This window comes from Heteronotia binoei, chromosome 11, assembly GCF_032191835.1.
Source record: "Heteronotia binoei isolate CCM8104 ecotype False Entrance Well chromosome 11, APGP_CSIRO_Hbin_v1, whole genome shotgun sequence".
Lineage (NCBI taxonomy): Eukaryota > Metazoa > Chordata > Lepidosauria > Squamata > Gekkonidae > Heteronotia > Heteronotia binoei.
The window spans coordinates 83,088,232-83,104,504 of NC_083233.1; the positions used below are offsets into that span (position 1 = coordinate 83,088,232).

The 16,273-nt window shown below is 49.7% G+C and overlaps 1 protein-coding gene across 1 annotated transcript in view; it reads left to right on the plus strand.

The window, feature by feature from the left end:
* The window catches only part of FAM222A (family with sequence similarity 222 member A), an 88,989-nt gene extending 83,922 nt beyond the window's left edge, over positions 1-5,067 (plus strand). The window contains exon 2 of the mRNA XM_060249841.1: positions 3,454-5,067. Coding sequence (XP_060105824.1) covers positions 3,454-4,712 — 1,259 coding nt within the window. The 3' untranslated portion in view covers positions 4,713-5,067. The remainder of the gene's footprint in view (positions 1-3,453) is intronic.
* The last annotated feature ends 11,206 nt before the right edge of the window (positions 5,068-16,273 follow it).

A 16,273-nucleotide genomic window follows, 5' to 3' on the forward strand; every position in this document is an offset into this window, starting at 1 on the left:
TTTTGTTGGGCAGTGACTTGGTGGCGCCTCCATCCCCTCGTCTGTCTCCCGTTTGGATGGAACAGACTTCCGACACCTAATTTATTCCATCTATTAGATAGATTTTGTAGATTTAATCTTTTTCACAGTTGGGGGCTCATTGGATACTCAAGATAAACTCCAAATGAAAGTATAATGGGAACGACAAATGAGTTTTCACACCAGAAATAGCAGAAACTTGCTCAAGACCAGAGTTTGAGAGGAGCAAAATACATATAATTTCTTTTCTCCCTCCCCCCTCTCTGTTGCTGTCTTTTGCTGACTGCAGTAGGTTACCACAGTTAATTTCGCCAGTTTTGTTCATCTGTAAAATAGCATAAAAGTGACATTTTTGTGCTCATTATAAGAAGTGCTGATTTATAGCTGGTAAATGGAATTTTTCCCCCCACTTTTTTTTTTCCTAGCGAATCTCTCATAGTGCCGTAAAGCACCCATGAAATTGCTTGTATAATGTAGTTTAAATCCAATCTCTGAGAGAGATTCCCCCCGTTGGGTAAAGAGACATTTCCATTCTCCACACTGAGTTTATTTTGGGTCACTTGCGGAGGCTACTTTAGAAGGCAAGGGTGGAGGGGGGGCGGGGGTCTCGGAGACCCTCTTCCTACCAGGGTTTAGTGCAAAGGGGGATGGAGGCAGGGTTTTTTTTTGGGGGGGGGGGCATATAAAAATTAGTTGAGGAGGATAAATGTATGGTTTCCTATATTCTGTGATACCTAAATGGAACCTCCATCTTGAGAGGCAGGGTATCTTTCGATCCGCAGATGCTGAAGACTAGGAGTGAAAGAGCCAGCACCTTCATTCCCTGCTTGGGGACTTTCTGGAAACAACTGGATTTTGGAAACCATGCTGGATTTTAATGAATCATAAGAACATAAGAGAAGCCATGTTGGATCCGGCCAATGGCCCATTAGGTCCAACACTCTGTGTCACACAGTGGCAAAAAAATTTATATATACACACACACTGTGGCTAATAGCCGCTGATGGACCTCTGCTCCATATTTTTATCTCTTGAAGGTGGCTATGCTTGTGGCCGCCACCACCTCCTGTGGCAGTGAATTCCACATGTTAATCACCCTTTGGGTGAAGAAGTACTTCCTTTTATCCGTTTTAACCTGTCTGCTCAGCAATTTCATCGAATGCCCACGAGTTCTTGTATTGTGAGAAAGGGAGAAAAGTACTTTTTTCTCTACTTTCTCCATCCCATGCATTATCTTGTAAACCTCTATCATGTCACCCCGCAGTCGACGTTTCTCCAAGCTAAAGAGCCCCAAGCGTTTTAACCTCTCTTCATAGGGAAAGTGTTCCAACCCTTTAATCATTCTAGTTGCCCTTTTCTGGACTTTCTCCAATGCTATAATATCCTTTTTGAGGTGCGGCGACCAGAACTGCACAGAGTACTCCAAATGAGACCGCACCATCGATTTATACAGGGGCATTATGATACTGGCTGATTTGTTTTCAATTCCCTTCCTAATAATTCCCAGCATGCCGATGGCCTTAGAGGCCATCTAGTCCAACCCTCTGCTCCATGCAGGATCAGCCTAGAGCATCCCTGACTTAGAGCCGCTGCTTGAAGACTGCCAGCTGCGGACAGGGGCTCACCGCTTCCCTGGGCAGCCAGTTCCACTGGTGAACTACTTTTACTGTAAAAAAAAATTCCCCTAATGTCCAACCAGTACCTAGAACCTTGGTCTGATCCAGGGACTCATAATTATTTTACTGTAGCAGGCAGTAACGCTGGTGTCTCATCAGGCCAGTATGCAGACAGCAGAATCAGGCCTCCCGCAGTCATGTAGCTGTTTCTGCATACTTGCAGCCGGCGGAATATGCAGAGAAATATGAATTTGCAAATTGACAAAGGGAAGAACAGATTGGGCCATCTTTGCAAAGGACTGAATGTTGAGATATGAGATTGGCTAAAAGGGAGGCCGAAAAAATAGAGGAGGGTGATGAAATTGGAAGACCCCACTGGGCACAAGTTCTTGGGTGAACCTTATCTCGATATGTGCTACCTTATCATTGTTACATGAAGCCTGCCCCCGATTTCTAGCACTCATTTTGAGACAGAAGTGTTTCCACATAGAGCTTCGCTTAATCTAAGACCGGCGGAGGGGCAGGGTGTCCACAAGGGACCGCAGAGGGCCTCTGGCGTCTGACCTGCATCTCTGCTCCTGGACTTCTGCTCTTTTCTGCTATTTATTTATTTAGATTTTTATCCCGCCCTTTCCGCAAGCGGACTCAGAGCAGCTAACGGTCAGTTCAATTGGAACATGTACAATTACCGATTAAAAGCAATAAAATACTATGTAAACAATTTCAAACATTTTATGGTGCTGTTTGAATACAGTATACAGTAAAGGCGGGATCTTCCTCCCTAACGGTGGTCATAATTGTCATAATCTCTCCACAGTTGTCATAATCTCTCCACAGTGTAAGGTAGCCGTCCTCTCCCGGTTTAGGTGTTAAAGGCCTGTTGAAATAATTCCCTTTTGCAAGCCCTGAGGAATTGGGAAAGATCCCACAGGGTCCTTATGGCCTCCGGGAGGGCGTTCTGGGAGGAACAATCCAAAAGAGATGCATGTCATAATGGAAGCTCACTCCATTAGGCAGCCGCTACCCTCTACCAAATGGTCTTTCAGTTTATTACACTCTTTTGCCATTTGATCCTAACTTGAACATATGAACACATATGAATATATGAAGCTGCCTTCTATTGAATCAGACCCTCGGTCCATCAAAGTCAGTCTTGTCTACTCAGACTGGCAGCAGCTCCTCAGGGTCTCAAGCAGAGTTTTCCCACACCTACTTGCCTGGAGCCTTTTTAGTTGGAGATGCCGGGGATTGAACTTGGGACCTTCTGCTTACATATGAACATATGAAGCTGCCTTCTACTGAATCAGACCCCCCTGGGTCCATCAAAGTCAGTCTTGTCTACTCAGACTGGCAGAGGCTCTCCAGGGTCTCAAGCCGAGGTTTTTCACACCTATTTGCCGGGACCCTTTTTTGGAGATGCCAGAGATTGAACCTGGGACCTTCTGCTTCCCAAGCAGATGGTCTATCACTGAGCCACCGTCCCTCCCCAACTTGGTATCACTTTACACTCTTAACCGGTAAGAGTGTAAAGACGCGATCCAATTTTGCTGCTATATGTATTTCAGCCCACTGTACCCCATCCCCTCGTCTGAAGACGTCTGCATGCCTACGAAAGCTTCCATTCTGAAAAAAAACTTTGTTGGTCTTAAAGGTGATACTTGATTCCTGCTTTGTTACCTGCCTGTGCTTGTCATGGAAGTGCAGGATTCCAACCGGTTGTGGTAGCACATTTGTTGAATGTATTTCGGAAGAGTGGATTTTGCCACCCCCGTACAGAAATGTCCTTCTAACAACCCCCTTCCTTCTTTGTGTCTTGTAGGTGATGCTGTGGCTCCCACACAGTCTCCACGGTACCCCAGCCCGGCTGAATTGGATGCCTACGCACAGAAAGTGGCTAACAACCCGCTCACCATCAAGATCTTTCCCACCAACATCAGGGTCCCACAGCACAAGCACCTTAACCGGACGGTGAACGGGTACGACACAACCGGACCACGCTACAGCCCATACCCTGTGCACGCGAGCGGCTACCAGGGCCTCCTGGCCATCGTCAAGGCCTCCTCCAGCAAAGGTGTGGTGAAGAGCTTGGAGGGGAAGCGGACTAAGATGTCCCCCGCCCACGTGGCCATCGCCCCCTACCCGGTCTCGAGCACTTTAGCCCAGGGCCCTTCTTGCACCAGTCAGCTCAGTTACCACGGCAACCAGAAGCAGATGGAGGCCCCGGTGCCTCCCAACATCACGGTGGCCGCTTCGGTGATCCCCCACACGGGAAGGAATTTGGCGCTGCCCCAGTCCAACCTGCCCTCCATCCAGAACATCATATTCCAGATCAATCAACAGTGTCAGGCCCAGAATACGCAGCCGGTGTGCCAGGGAGTCGTGGTGACGAACCCGAGTCCGGCCAAGCACGGCACCGCCAGTGGCTTCAGCAGCATGGCAACGGTGGGCGCCACAGTGGCCTACGCGGGTGCCATGCTGCCCGATTGCCGCAAAGGGGCGGAGCTGGTGGTGGGCTCCACCCCCGGCGCTGGGCTGGGCTCCAAATCTGGCCTCTACCCAGACAGCATGGACTACCTGCTCTGGCAGCAGAAGCAGCAGCAACAGCTGAGGATGTACAGTGCAGGCAGTGGGGGTGGGGGCGTGGTCAGCAAGTCCCCCGAAATGTGCGCCGGGGTCTTGCGCGCCTACCCCATGACGGGCGCTGCTGACAAGGTGAGCTCGTCCCCTTTGAACTGCGTGGGCCTGCACGGGAACTTCTCCATGGGGCAGTATTTTGCGCCCCCCTGGAACAGCATCCTGGTCACGCCCAACAGCGATTGCTACAACCCCCAGGAGCTGGCGAACGGGCACCGCGAGCTGGGGGTGCACCCCTCGGATGGGCTCCCCAGTTTGCCCAGTAAGACCCTTTGCAATACCTCCATCCTGAGCAGTAGTCTCCAGTCTCTGGAGTATCTCATCAATGACATCCACCCCCCTTGCATCAAAGAACAGATGCTGGGCAAAGGATATGAAACCGTGTCCGTGCCGCGGCTCTTGGACCACCAGCATGCCCACATCCGCCTGCCCGTCTACAGATAAGAGCTGCCGGCACCCTTTTCCGAACCGAAGGGCAATGGCTTCTACTACTGACTCCACCCCCCCCTTTCCCGTCTCCAGTCACGCCAGAGGGGGTAGAGAAAAGGAGACGGCATCGTCAGAGAGACACTGGACTTCTGGAACATAGGTTGTGTTGCCAGCTGCTCCTGTGGCCTGCTGGAAGCCCCAGGATGGAGGGAATTGCTTGTCTGTATAGCTCAGAAAATTGTTTTTATTGCTAAGAATGTGAACAGGGAGACGCGATCCAATTTTGCTGCTAATCCAGGGAGGAGAAGGCTTCGCTCGGTGTGGCTGTGGCGTGAATGGGAGTGTGCAGGGGCGTGTCTGTTGGATTTGCATGGGGAAGGGCCCCTTCCCCCTCCCCCCCTTTTCCAGAAAGAAGTTTTGTACCTGTACCGAGTTCGAGCGGGAGATTGAGATGCATCATGATTTGGACTGGCGGTGGAGGGGGCGAGGGGGGTGGGGCTGTGTCCCGGTCCTGATTCCCGCTGATGCAGGTGGCTTCGTAGCGTGGTTTCGCCTACTTTCTAGTTGAACTCTGTAACTTGCACTGTTTCGATTAAAGCTAATAACTGGGAGAGGGGAGGAGAAAGGTGGGCTGGAAGCTCTTTTGTGGGGGTGGGGGGGGAGAAAAAAACTTGAAAACTTGAAGCGATTTTTTTTTGTTAGTTTTAGTTGAATCTTGTATACATTTCTGCATTCGGCTGCTACACAACAAATTCCCTTTCCCTCTCCCCCATTGGAATAGTCCTAGGTGGTTGTTGTTTTAATTAATACCTTACTTGTTATTATTATTATAATTATTATTATTATTATAATTATTATTTTTTAACAGAGGAGCTTCACTGCCCGTATGTGTTCAAGGAAACCAACTTGTTAGCTGGGCCACTGTGCTAGAGAGATCCAGAGAGAATCTGTCTCATTCTCACCCACCCACCCTGGTCTTTGCCCTTCTGATGAATTCTTGGGGCCCTTCCACATGGCTTGGGATGAGCCCTTTGAGAAGGCCGAGGGAAAAGGGGGGCTCACAGCCACCTCTGGCCTCCTGTGAGTTGGGGCCCTTTGTCTGTGTTGTTTCAAAGAAGACGGCCAAACCAGAATCCTACCCCCAGCAAGCTTTCTCTCCATCCCCCCATCTGCTCTTTTATTCTCTCCCACTCCACCCTCCCACCCTAAAAAAACACCCCTCTTCTGTTTGTGGCTGATCATACTTTGCATTCAGCGAAGCCTCCATGTAAATCAGGTTGAAGCGTGAAACAGGAGCTGGGATGGTTTTGATGAACTGGGCGAATATTCGTTTGCTCGTCCTCCTGCCCGTCTGCCGGAGATGCGCTGCATCTATTACGTCTCCCGCATCTCCTGCTTCATTCCGCTCACACCGATCGAGTTACGAGAACATTATGGATTCTCAAACAATAATGTATTTTACTGTCAGTTACATCTTTGTTCTGTTCTAGAGGCAATTTGCAGGTGCGCAGCATAGAATCCCATTTAACACAACTAGAGGGGTTTTTTGTATCGGGATATATAATTTTCATACTTTTATTTCCTCTTTTAAAAAAAAAAAAAAACAGTTTCCAAACAGTATTCATTTTGCTCTGTCATTCAGCCCTGGCAATTATGTGTTTAATAGATTTTATTCAAGGTGTCTGCATTGCGGAAATTGCAAAGATGTTTTTTTGTCCCTGCTGGGTGGGGGTGGGAGGGAGGGGAAAAGGAACGGAAGCCACACTGCATCCAACAGTTGTGCTCAGATCTAGAGGTACTGTGTCCTTAAACCACCTGTTCCAGCACTAAGTGCATTTACAATCTCTGAGAATGTGTTTTTATATGAAAAAAAAAATCGACCATTATATTCTACTGTGAGAAGTGCAGTCTGCACAATATTGTTTTAAAAAGGAGAGAAAAACAAAAAGATAGAAGAAAAAAAAACAGCAAACTGTGTCTCTCAATGTTGTCTTTTTTCTCCTCTCCCTCCCCCCTCCCCCCCCCCCACCGAAAGAAATTAAACCTGGGCTTTCACTGGATGTCTGGTTTTGCAGTTTGCTTGCATGTCTCATTTTCTCCCTTCATGGCCTTGGGGCGGGAGGAACTTTCCCCCTGGTGGTGTGGCTGCTCCTGAATCCACATGGATGCTTCCCCACCCACAGTCTCCTTCCAGTAGGGGAAACCTCTCTGCGCAGGGGGATACATACACATTAGAAACTCACTGGGAGCCCTACTCACTTGCTGGAGCTTGCGTGGAGTTCTGGCTCTGATGGACAGAACAGGGGAGCCTGACAAACCTGGTGTTGGCTGAGCTGTTGCATCTAAGAGCTAGTGCACACGTCTTCCTCTCCATCACCATCCACACTATGGGATTTCAAAGGAAGATTGCTGAATTGCAACTGATAATGAAACTCAAGACAGTGCATCCTCGTGGACTGAATCGAGACCTAGGTTTCCTGTCTCATCTTTTCCCTCTTGGAATTGAAGGCAGAAGGCCCAGCTGGGTAGCTTCTGCCAGGTTTTTGCCTCTCTAAATGGTTGGTTGTCAAAGCCGAACAAGCAGTCCTAACAGTAGCTCTCTTAGGAGACGTCTCCCGTCTCTTGGAACAGTAGAGGACTCTGTTCACTTTAGGAAAGTATCAGTCACTGGTAGCAAGCCCGGTGGGTGGGACCCATCTCAGTGAACGCAGCTGCAAGGTACAAGCAGAAGCTGTTGTGCTTTAGGAAAAGAAGTCCAGGGTCTTCTGTGGGTTGGAAGCCCTTGGGTGTCAAAGAGAGAGAAGAACATCTTAACTGTGATCACACACACTGAACAATGCACTTTCCAACAGGATTTTGCAAGTTCACACAGTAAAATCCAGTTGTAAAGTGCATTATTTGGTGTGTGTGATCCCAGCCCTTGTTTCCTTGGTTGGGAAGCTCACGGATGCTGGGGAGTGTCGCATTCACTGATCTCTCAGGGACACACTTTGCCACCTGCGTCGCCATTTGTTGTTTGTCCTTTCCCTGCCATCAAGAAATAAACTCGGCTATGGCAGCCCCAGTGGCTGCGACGTGCAGGGGAGGAAGAGGGAAGAGCAGATGGGGTTGGATCCAGTGGATCTGTGGTGCTTCCCTCTGCTTTGAGCCTCTTGCGGCATTGGAGGTGCCTTGTGGTGGGGAGAGGTGCCACCGTTCACGCTCCATAGGCCTCATTTGGGGCAGGAGCGCAGCTCTGGAAGCTCTGCATTTTATTGTGCTCTTTTTAAAATTGTGTTCTTTCTTTCTTTACCCTCCCCCCCCCCACCTCAAATCCTTGCTTCTGGGCTCCATTTATTCCCCTGTGAGAATTTGGCTGAACTCTGAGATTTGACAAACTTTGTTAATATTTCCCCCACAAAAATGGGAAAATAAGCAAAACCTATGAGGCAGACAGATGGAAATCTTCATCATGCCACATTAAAAAAGGGAAAGGTAGTCTCCTGTGCAAGCACCCGTCGTTTCTGGCTCTGGGGTGACGTTGCTTTCACGTTTTCACGGCAGACATTTTACGGGGTGGTTTGCCATTGCCTTCCCCAGTCATCTACACTTTCCCCCCAGCAAGCTGGGGACTCATTTTACTGACCTCAGAAGGATGGAAGGCTGAGTCAGCCTCGAGCCGGCTACCTGAACCAGCTTCCGCTGGGATCGAACTCAGGTCATGAGCAGAGAGCTCCGATTGCAGTACTGCAGCTTTACCACTCTGCACCACGGGGCTTTCCATCATGCTACATAGGAGAAAGTAATTTAAAAAGTATGATGGGATTAAGGTTTTATGATGGCAATTCTAATTCAAGAAGCACTTTAAGGTAGCTGCTGAGCTGATATAATTTAGTACACCTTCCAGCGATGTCAGGTGTGTGTTGTGTGTGAGTGGTGCTAATGACCTCCGGCACCTCTTTTTCTATGGAATGACCCCTTAGCGGGCATGGGTGCGTGGGATCCAGCCCAGAGAACACGGATGCAGAGCACGTGGCCTTGGCTGCGCTACCAAAGTGTTGGCCTAGCAAATGTTTGAAGCTCTGCTGCTCTTCACAGCTGTATTTCTGTGCAGACTCCTCCTCTTGCTGAACTCTGAGATTTGACAAACTTACTAATATTTTGTCCAGTGTGGCATAGTGGTGAAGTGAGTGGACTCTTATCTGGAAGAACCGGGTTTGATTCCCCACTCCTCCACTTGCACCTGCTGGAACAGCCTTGGGTCAGCCATAGCTCTTGTAGGAGTTGTCCTTGAAAGGGCAGCTGCTGTGAGAGCCCTCTCAGCCCCACCCACCTCACAGGGTGTCTGTTGTGGGGGGGAGAAGATATAAGAGATTATAAGCCACTCTGAGTCTCTGATTCAGAGAGAAGGACGGGGTATAAATCTGCAATTCTTCTTTCTTCTTCTTCTTGCGGTGCTCCCCTCATTTCCAACTCAGCCAGGCAATATTCTGAGTGGGGAATGATGCCTCCTTCCCTTCCCCTTTGAGGCTGATCAAGTCACGGAGAAGGAAGGTGGGGCGTGCAAGGACCTTGCTGCATGTGCCTTGGTGCCAAACAAGCGATCTTGTGGGTGTGCTGAGAGGAGGACCCTTCTGTGGGGTAAGGTAGAGGGTCCCCCCCCCCTTTCTGGTGCGGTCCAGGTTAGCTGGTTACTTCTCTCTGTGCCGATTTCCCTACAGCGGAAGGGCCTTTTGGGGATAAGGGAGCATTGTGCACATTTCAGGTGGCTGGTTTTGCTCAGCAAATGTAGGTAAGAAAGGTTGGATCTGTGCTCTGAATTTCTCGCACTTTTTGTTGCAGAATCTTTCACCGCACCCTCCTTTCTTCAAAAGCCCCAATCTCTTTTCCCCTATAGATCCCCCCCTCCCAGTTCTGCTTTTCTAGCTGGCATGTCAGCGAAATCTCCACCATCCCCCGAGCAGCAAAATCTCCACACACACACCGTGCCAACTTTCCCTATGAAGAAAGGTTAAAATGCTTGGGGCTCTTTAGCTTGGAGAAACGTCGACTGCGGGGTGACATGATAGAGTTTTACAAGATTATGCATGGGATGGAGAAGGTAGAGAAAGAAGTACTTTTCTCCCTTTCTCACAATACAAGAACTCATGGGCATTCAATGAAATTGCTGAGCAGTCGGGTTAGAATGGATAAAAGGAAGTACTTCTTGACCCAAAGGGTGATTAACATGTGGAATTCACTGCCACAGGAGGTGGTGGCGGCTACAAGCATAGCCAGCTTCAAGAGGGGATTGGATAAAAATATGTAGCAGAGGTCCATCAGTTGCTATTAGCCACAGCATATTATTGGAATTGTCTGGGGTAGTGATGCTCTGTATTCTTGGTGCTTGCGGCGGGAGGGGGGGGCAAAGTGGAAGGGCTTCTAGCCCCACTTGTGAACCTCCTGATGGCACTTGGGGTTTTTTTTGGCCACTGTATGACACAGAGTGTTGGACTGGATGGGCCATTGGCCTGATCCAACATGGCTTCTCTTATGTTCTTATGTGACACAGAGTGTTGGACTGGATGGATCATTGGCCTGATCCAACATGGCTTCTCTTATGTGACACAGAGTGTTGGACTGGATGGGCCACTGGCCTGATCCAACAGGGCTTCTCTTATGTTCTTATGTGACACAGAGTGTTGGACTGGATGGGCCATTGGCCTGATCCAACATGGCTTCTCTTATGTTCTTCTGTGCTCTGTGTCTTCCCCTCCCAGGCAGCTGAATCAGGCTGTGTTCTCCCCACGATGACCCCCTTGGCTGTGGGTGAGGCGGAAGATTCCTGCCCTGAGCAATGAGCCCCTGGCATTGGGATAATAGTATTAAATCCCAAACAGATTTCAGCGTGGGGCAGCTATCCCTCATGTGCCTGTCTCCCTGCCTCCACAGCGGAGACACCGTGACATATGGCGTTCCATTATGTGGGCGTTTGGCCTAGGAGAGGAGGCTTTTGCGCTGAAAGAGCCGGCTGCGTGCTCATTGGAGGGAGACATTTTCTGGGGCAGTGATGGGACTGGGGAGGGACTTTGCTCTCCCTTTCTCCTCCTGGGACATAAAGGAGCCAGATTTTCCCCCTTCCTCCAAGTCTGAACCTCGATGGGGGACATGGAGCCGCCTCATGAAAGCAGAGCGGGGCGTGTTGCTGCTTCAGATTGAAAACGGGGCCTCGGCTTCCATCGTGCGAGAGCCACTGAGGTCATTCTGACAGAATAGAGCTTCATGACTTCTGTTAAATGGCTGCGCGAGGAGAAGTCGAGCGTGTTAATTTAATTCTGCTCATTTGCTGCTTTCGGATCCTAGTCTAGCGTGGCTTAAAATATGTGCTGCGAGGCAAAGCCAGACGACGAGAGGCCTCTTCGCTACGCGAGCGTCATCATTTTCCAAGCACTCCTGTTATTGGAAAAGGCACGACACTCCTGTCGATTTGGCCGCTCGCACGAATGAAGGTTATTCAGTAACGGGCGATGTCCGTGCCTGTAGGACGCGCTGGCAAAATTACCTCCATTTGTCTTTTCTTGCACACATAACAACCTGTCTTCAAATTTCATGCTCATGGGGAGAGAAGAGGTGGAAAGCAAGACTGCTTGTGAAACCACCATGCTTTCGGGTCCCCCTGCTGGTAGAAAATGGTGCTGCTGTAAGAAATATATGAATACAAGAGAAGCCATGTTGGAACAGGCCAACAGCCCATCCAGTCACACCATGCCCCAAACTAGGGTAGGTTTGCACACACATCCGTGCTTACGTCAGAAGCTGAGAGCTGTGTTGGATTTGAGGCTTGCCTTTGGGCATGTGCAAAGTGCATTTGCCCAAGAAGAAAATACTAGATTTATATCCTGTCCTTCGGTCTGAAACTCAAGAGTCTCAGGAGTGGCTCACAATCTCCTTTATCTTCCTCCCCCACAACAGACACCCTGTGAAGTGGGTGGAGCTGAGAGCTGTGTTGGATTTGAGGCTTGCCTTTGGGCATGTGCAAAGTGCATTTGCCCAAGAAGAAAATACTAGATTTATATCCTGTCCTTCGGTCTGAAACTCAAGAGTCTCAGGAGTGGCTCACAATCTCCTTTATCTTCCTCCCCCACAACAGACACCCTGTGAAGTGGGTGGAGCTGAGAGAGCTTTCACAGAAGCTGCCCTTTCAAGGACAGCTCTGCAAGAACTGTGGCTGACCCAAGGCCATTCCAGCAGCTGCAAGTGGAGGAGTGGGGAATCAAGTCAAACCAGGTTCTTCCACTTTAACCACTACACCAAACTGGCTCTCGGGTTAATCTAACAAATTTGTCCTGTTCAGGACTCAAAGCCAGGTGGGGGAGGGTTTTCAAAACAGGCCTGACTTGCATGTAGAATCAACCTCTCCTCTGCTGTCCTATCCTCCCTGGGCAGCGGCCCACTTTCTCCTTGCCAGCTGCAGGCCTGTTTCCCAAGGGCTCATTGCTAGGCAGACCCTCTTGCAAGAACACCCCTTCGCAGGACAGCTGGTCTCCCCCAACCCTGACCTTGTTTCTCCAGAATCCGCCTTCACTCCCCCTTGTCCCGTAAGCAGAGTTCAATGAAGTAATCTAACCTGGATGTAACCAAGGCTTACAATATGGCGGCCAGATCTTTTCTGCCCAGGACTGGTCAAAGCTGGTAAAAGGGCTTTTTCTGTAGCAGGAACGTCTTTGCATATTAGGCCACACACCCCTGATGGAGCCAGTCCTCCGAGAGTTTACAAGGTTTTTTTGTAAGCTCTTGGAGGATTGGCTACATCAGGTGGGTGTGGCCTAATATGCAAAGGAGCTCCTGCTAGAATTCCACCCCTGCTCCCTAGAGAGAGCAATATGGGGTGGGGGGACCTCTCTTCCTGGTGCTTTTCATTTGCCAGCCTGGACTGGCAGAAGCCTCATACTTTCACTTACTTCACTTTTTGCCTGCGTTGCTCTCTGACACTCAAGGGGGGAACACACCATAACAACAGCAATTTAGTCAGCTGAAGACATCCAGTATCGATGCAACAGGATGACGGTTGCAGAAATTAGGGAAGTGTTCAGAGAAACTTGTCTAAAGCAAGATGTACCATGACACTGCAGAGAACAGATTATGAAGACTGAAGGTGAGACATACAGTAAACAGCGCAATAGATGGCAATCCTAATTCCTTATAAAAGCAACCTCTGGAGCTGTTCCAGTCTACTCAAATTGGAATCCCGTTCCTAAAAAAGACCCTCCTGAACTTTGGTGTTTTGTACGTTCTGCAGAATGGGAGAAGCGTGGGAGTCTTCCTGGCCGTCCCCTAATGTGGGAACCAGTACCAAGAATGTGAATTTTTTGTTGTTATTCAGTCGCATAGTCGGGTCCGACTCTTTGCAACCCCATGGAACAAGTCACGCCAGGCCCTCCCACCATCCTCCAAAGTCTCCTCAAATTCATGTTAGTTACATCAGTAACGCTGTCCAGCCATCTCATCTCTTGCCATCCCCTTCTTCTTTTGCCTTCCGTCTTTCCCAGCATCAGGATCTTCTCCAGGGAGTGCTCCCTTCTCATTGGGTGGCCAAAGGATTGGAGCTTCAGCTTCTGCATCTGACCTTCCAGGGAACAGTCAGGGTTGATCTCCCTTAGGACTGACTAGTTTGTTCTTCTTGCGGTCCATGGGACTCTAGCTGTGTTGTTCAGTCGCACAGTTGAGTCCAACTCTTTGCAACCCCATGGACAAAGTCACACCAGGCCCTCCTGTCTTCCACCATCCTCTGAAGTCTGCTCAAATTGGTGTTTGTTACATCAGTAACGCCATCCAGCCATCTCCTCTTTTGCTGTCCCCTTCTTCTTTTGCCTTCCGTCTTTCCCAGCATCAGGGTCTTCTCCAGGGAGTGCTCCCTTCTCATGGGGTGGCCAAAGGATTGGAGCTTCAGCATCTGACTTTCTAGGCCGTTGCTGATCTTACATGCCATGGGGGGTGGGGGTGGGGGGTTCAGTATCTTCCGAAGGCTTTGCTCAAATTAAAACAGAGGAAGAGGTGACCCTTTCGGTATGCGGGTCTGAGGCTATGAAAGGCTTTGTAGGTGACAGTCAGTTGATCAAGAGACTTGGTAACTGCTTGGAAACCAGTGGGTGTGATGTGCGTGGTCTCAGCTCTGGAAAATAGAAAATCGGTAGCAGCTGGAGTTTGTGAATGGCCTGTAAGGACAGGCTCATGTAGAGGAAGACCACAGATTTATACCCCGCCCTTCTCTCTGAATCAGAGTCTCACAATGGCTTACACTCTCCTTTCCCTTCCTTCCCCACAACAGACACCCTGTGAGGTGAGTGGGGCTGAGGGAGCTCTCCCAGCAGCTGCCCTTTCAAAGACAACTCCTACAAGAGCTGTGGCTGGCCCAAGGCCATTCCGGCAGCTGCAAGTGGAGGAATGGGGAATCAAACCCGGTTCTCCCAGATAAAAGTCTGCGCACTTCACCACTACACCAGACTGGCTACACTAAACCACTACACCAAACTGTAGAGTATATAACGGTAGTCAAGGCTCAAGTTTAGAGCAGCTCTGGATCTGTGTGGCCAGAATCGGCCGAGTCAAGGGAAAGAGCCGCCTTCGGGGGTGAAAGGAGACGGAAGGGAGTAGGTTGTACAGTTGAATGAACTTGCTTCCCCAGAAACAATGCCAAATCTGCAATTACCTCATGGCTCTTGACTGAGTTGGCCAAAGTCAGCGGGACTCCATAGAAAGTGGGAGGTGCAGGGACTGTCCTTTGAGTCCTCAGCTTTCTTTTGTCAAGATTCTGTTCCAGCTGGTTCACCTTTCCTCAGGCACAGCAGGCAAGAGCTCAGGGTCTCGATAAATGCGTACGAGTTGGGCGTCGCCCTCATATTGATGACACTCAATCCCCAAACTACTCCCAAGGGCTTCACATGAAGATGGAATATCTTGGGGGACAGGTTCGAGCTGTGGGGGTCCCCCCACAGGAGAAATCCCACTCTGAGAAGAACTGGGCTCTAATGATAAGGGCTAGAAGTTTGCATTTTTTTAAAAAAAAAAAAAAAATTAAGAGACTGGATTTCTAGCCCACCCTTCACTACCCGAAGGAGTCTCAGGGCGGCTTCCCATCTCCTTTCCCTTCCTCTCCCCACAACAGACACCCTGTGAGGCAGGTGAGGCTGAGAGAGCCCTGTCAGAAAGTGCGCTTGAGCAGAACAGCTCTGAGAGAGTTGTGACTGACCCAAGCGAGGAAAAAGAATGGCTGCTGAGTGGCTTGAGCCAGGGTAGTTTGTGACCAATATTGAAACTGCATCCGTAGCGTGTAATAATCCGTCAAAAGCCCGGTCTCTGCAGACGGTTCCCCAGTCCCTCTTATTGCTTCTTCATTAGTGTGCAGTAATGCCATTTGTCTGTCTTTCTGTCAGCAGGCCCCGGAGAGTGTCGGAGGCTTGTTGAAGGCTGAGTGGTCCAGGCAGGCTGTTCCAGCGGCTGCAGGAGGGGCTCCAATGCTGCCACGAACAGCAGGACAGATATATGGTCCTCTTGTGCGCCAGTGGCTCCAGTCCCCTGCCTTCCTCCCCATATTTATGGCCTGCCAGGAGGGGAGTGCTCACTCATGGGGCTGTAACCACAATGACAGCCAATCAAAGGCACAAAGAAGAATGGGCACAAAAGGAGGATTTCACCGAGGTTACTTACTACTTTGAGAAGAGGGGGTGGGGGGTAGGAAAGAGGAACCAGCGCAAAGGCACCCCTGCTCGGTGGCACATTCAAATTAAACTGTCTGCAGGAGAAAATATTTGCCTGGATTTTTGTTCATCGAGTGCTATGGGCACAAAAGAACTGTGGAAATGCCCCACTTTCTACTCTGGGGGAAATTGCAACTGGTCTACTGTACAAGCTGAATGTTGGTTGCATCTGCCCAAGTACTGGCCAGAAGCTAGGAACAAAAATACTGTCCAGGTCCAAGCCACAGGGTTTTAAATCTGGAACAGCATTGGCTTGCCTCTCACTGAAAATCATGGTCTCGTGCCCTCTGATAGTGCGGTTCTGTCCTAAGATCAACTCCTGTTGGAATCTGCTAGTAGCAACGTTCGGATGTGCTTCGTGCAACGAGATAGTGGCAAGGTGCTTTTTCAGTTGTGCTGAAATCTTCTCCGCCTTCATGGCTGTGTGTTCCCCAGAGATGGATGCCCTGGCCCTTCCCCTTCACACAGGAAATAGAATGCCAAGACCGTGAAGTCCCTCCAGCCTCCCTCCAGCCAGCGCTGCAAGCAAAGCACTGTCCCCCAATGATTCAGCAAGGTGCAAACAAAACATCATCCTCTCATCATAGAATCCTAGAGTTGGAAGAAACCTCCAGGGTCATCCAGTCCAACCCCCTGCACAATGCAGGGAACTCACAAACACCTCCCCTTAAATTCACAGGATCTTCATTGCTGTCAGATGGCCATGATCTAGCCTCTGTTGAAAAACCTCCAAGGAAGGAGAGCCCACCACCTCCTGAGGAAGCCTGTTCCACTGAGGAATCGCTCTAACGGTCAGGAAGTTCTTCCTAATGTTGAGCCGGAATCTCTTTTGATTTAATTTCAACCCGTTAGTTCTGGTCC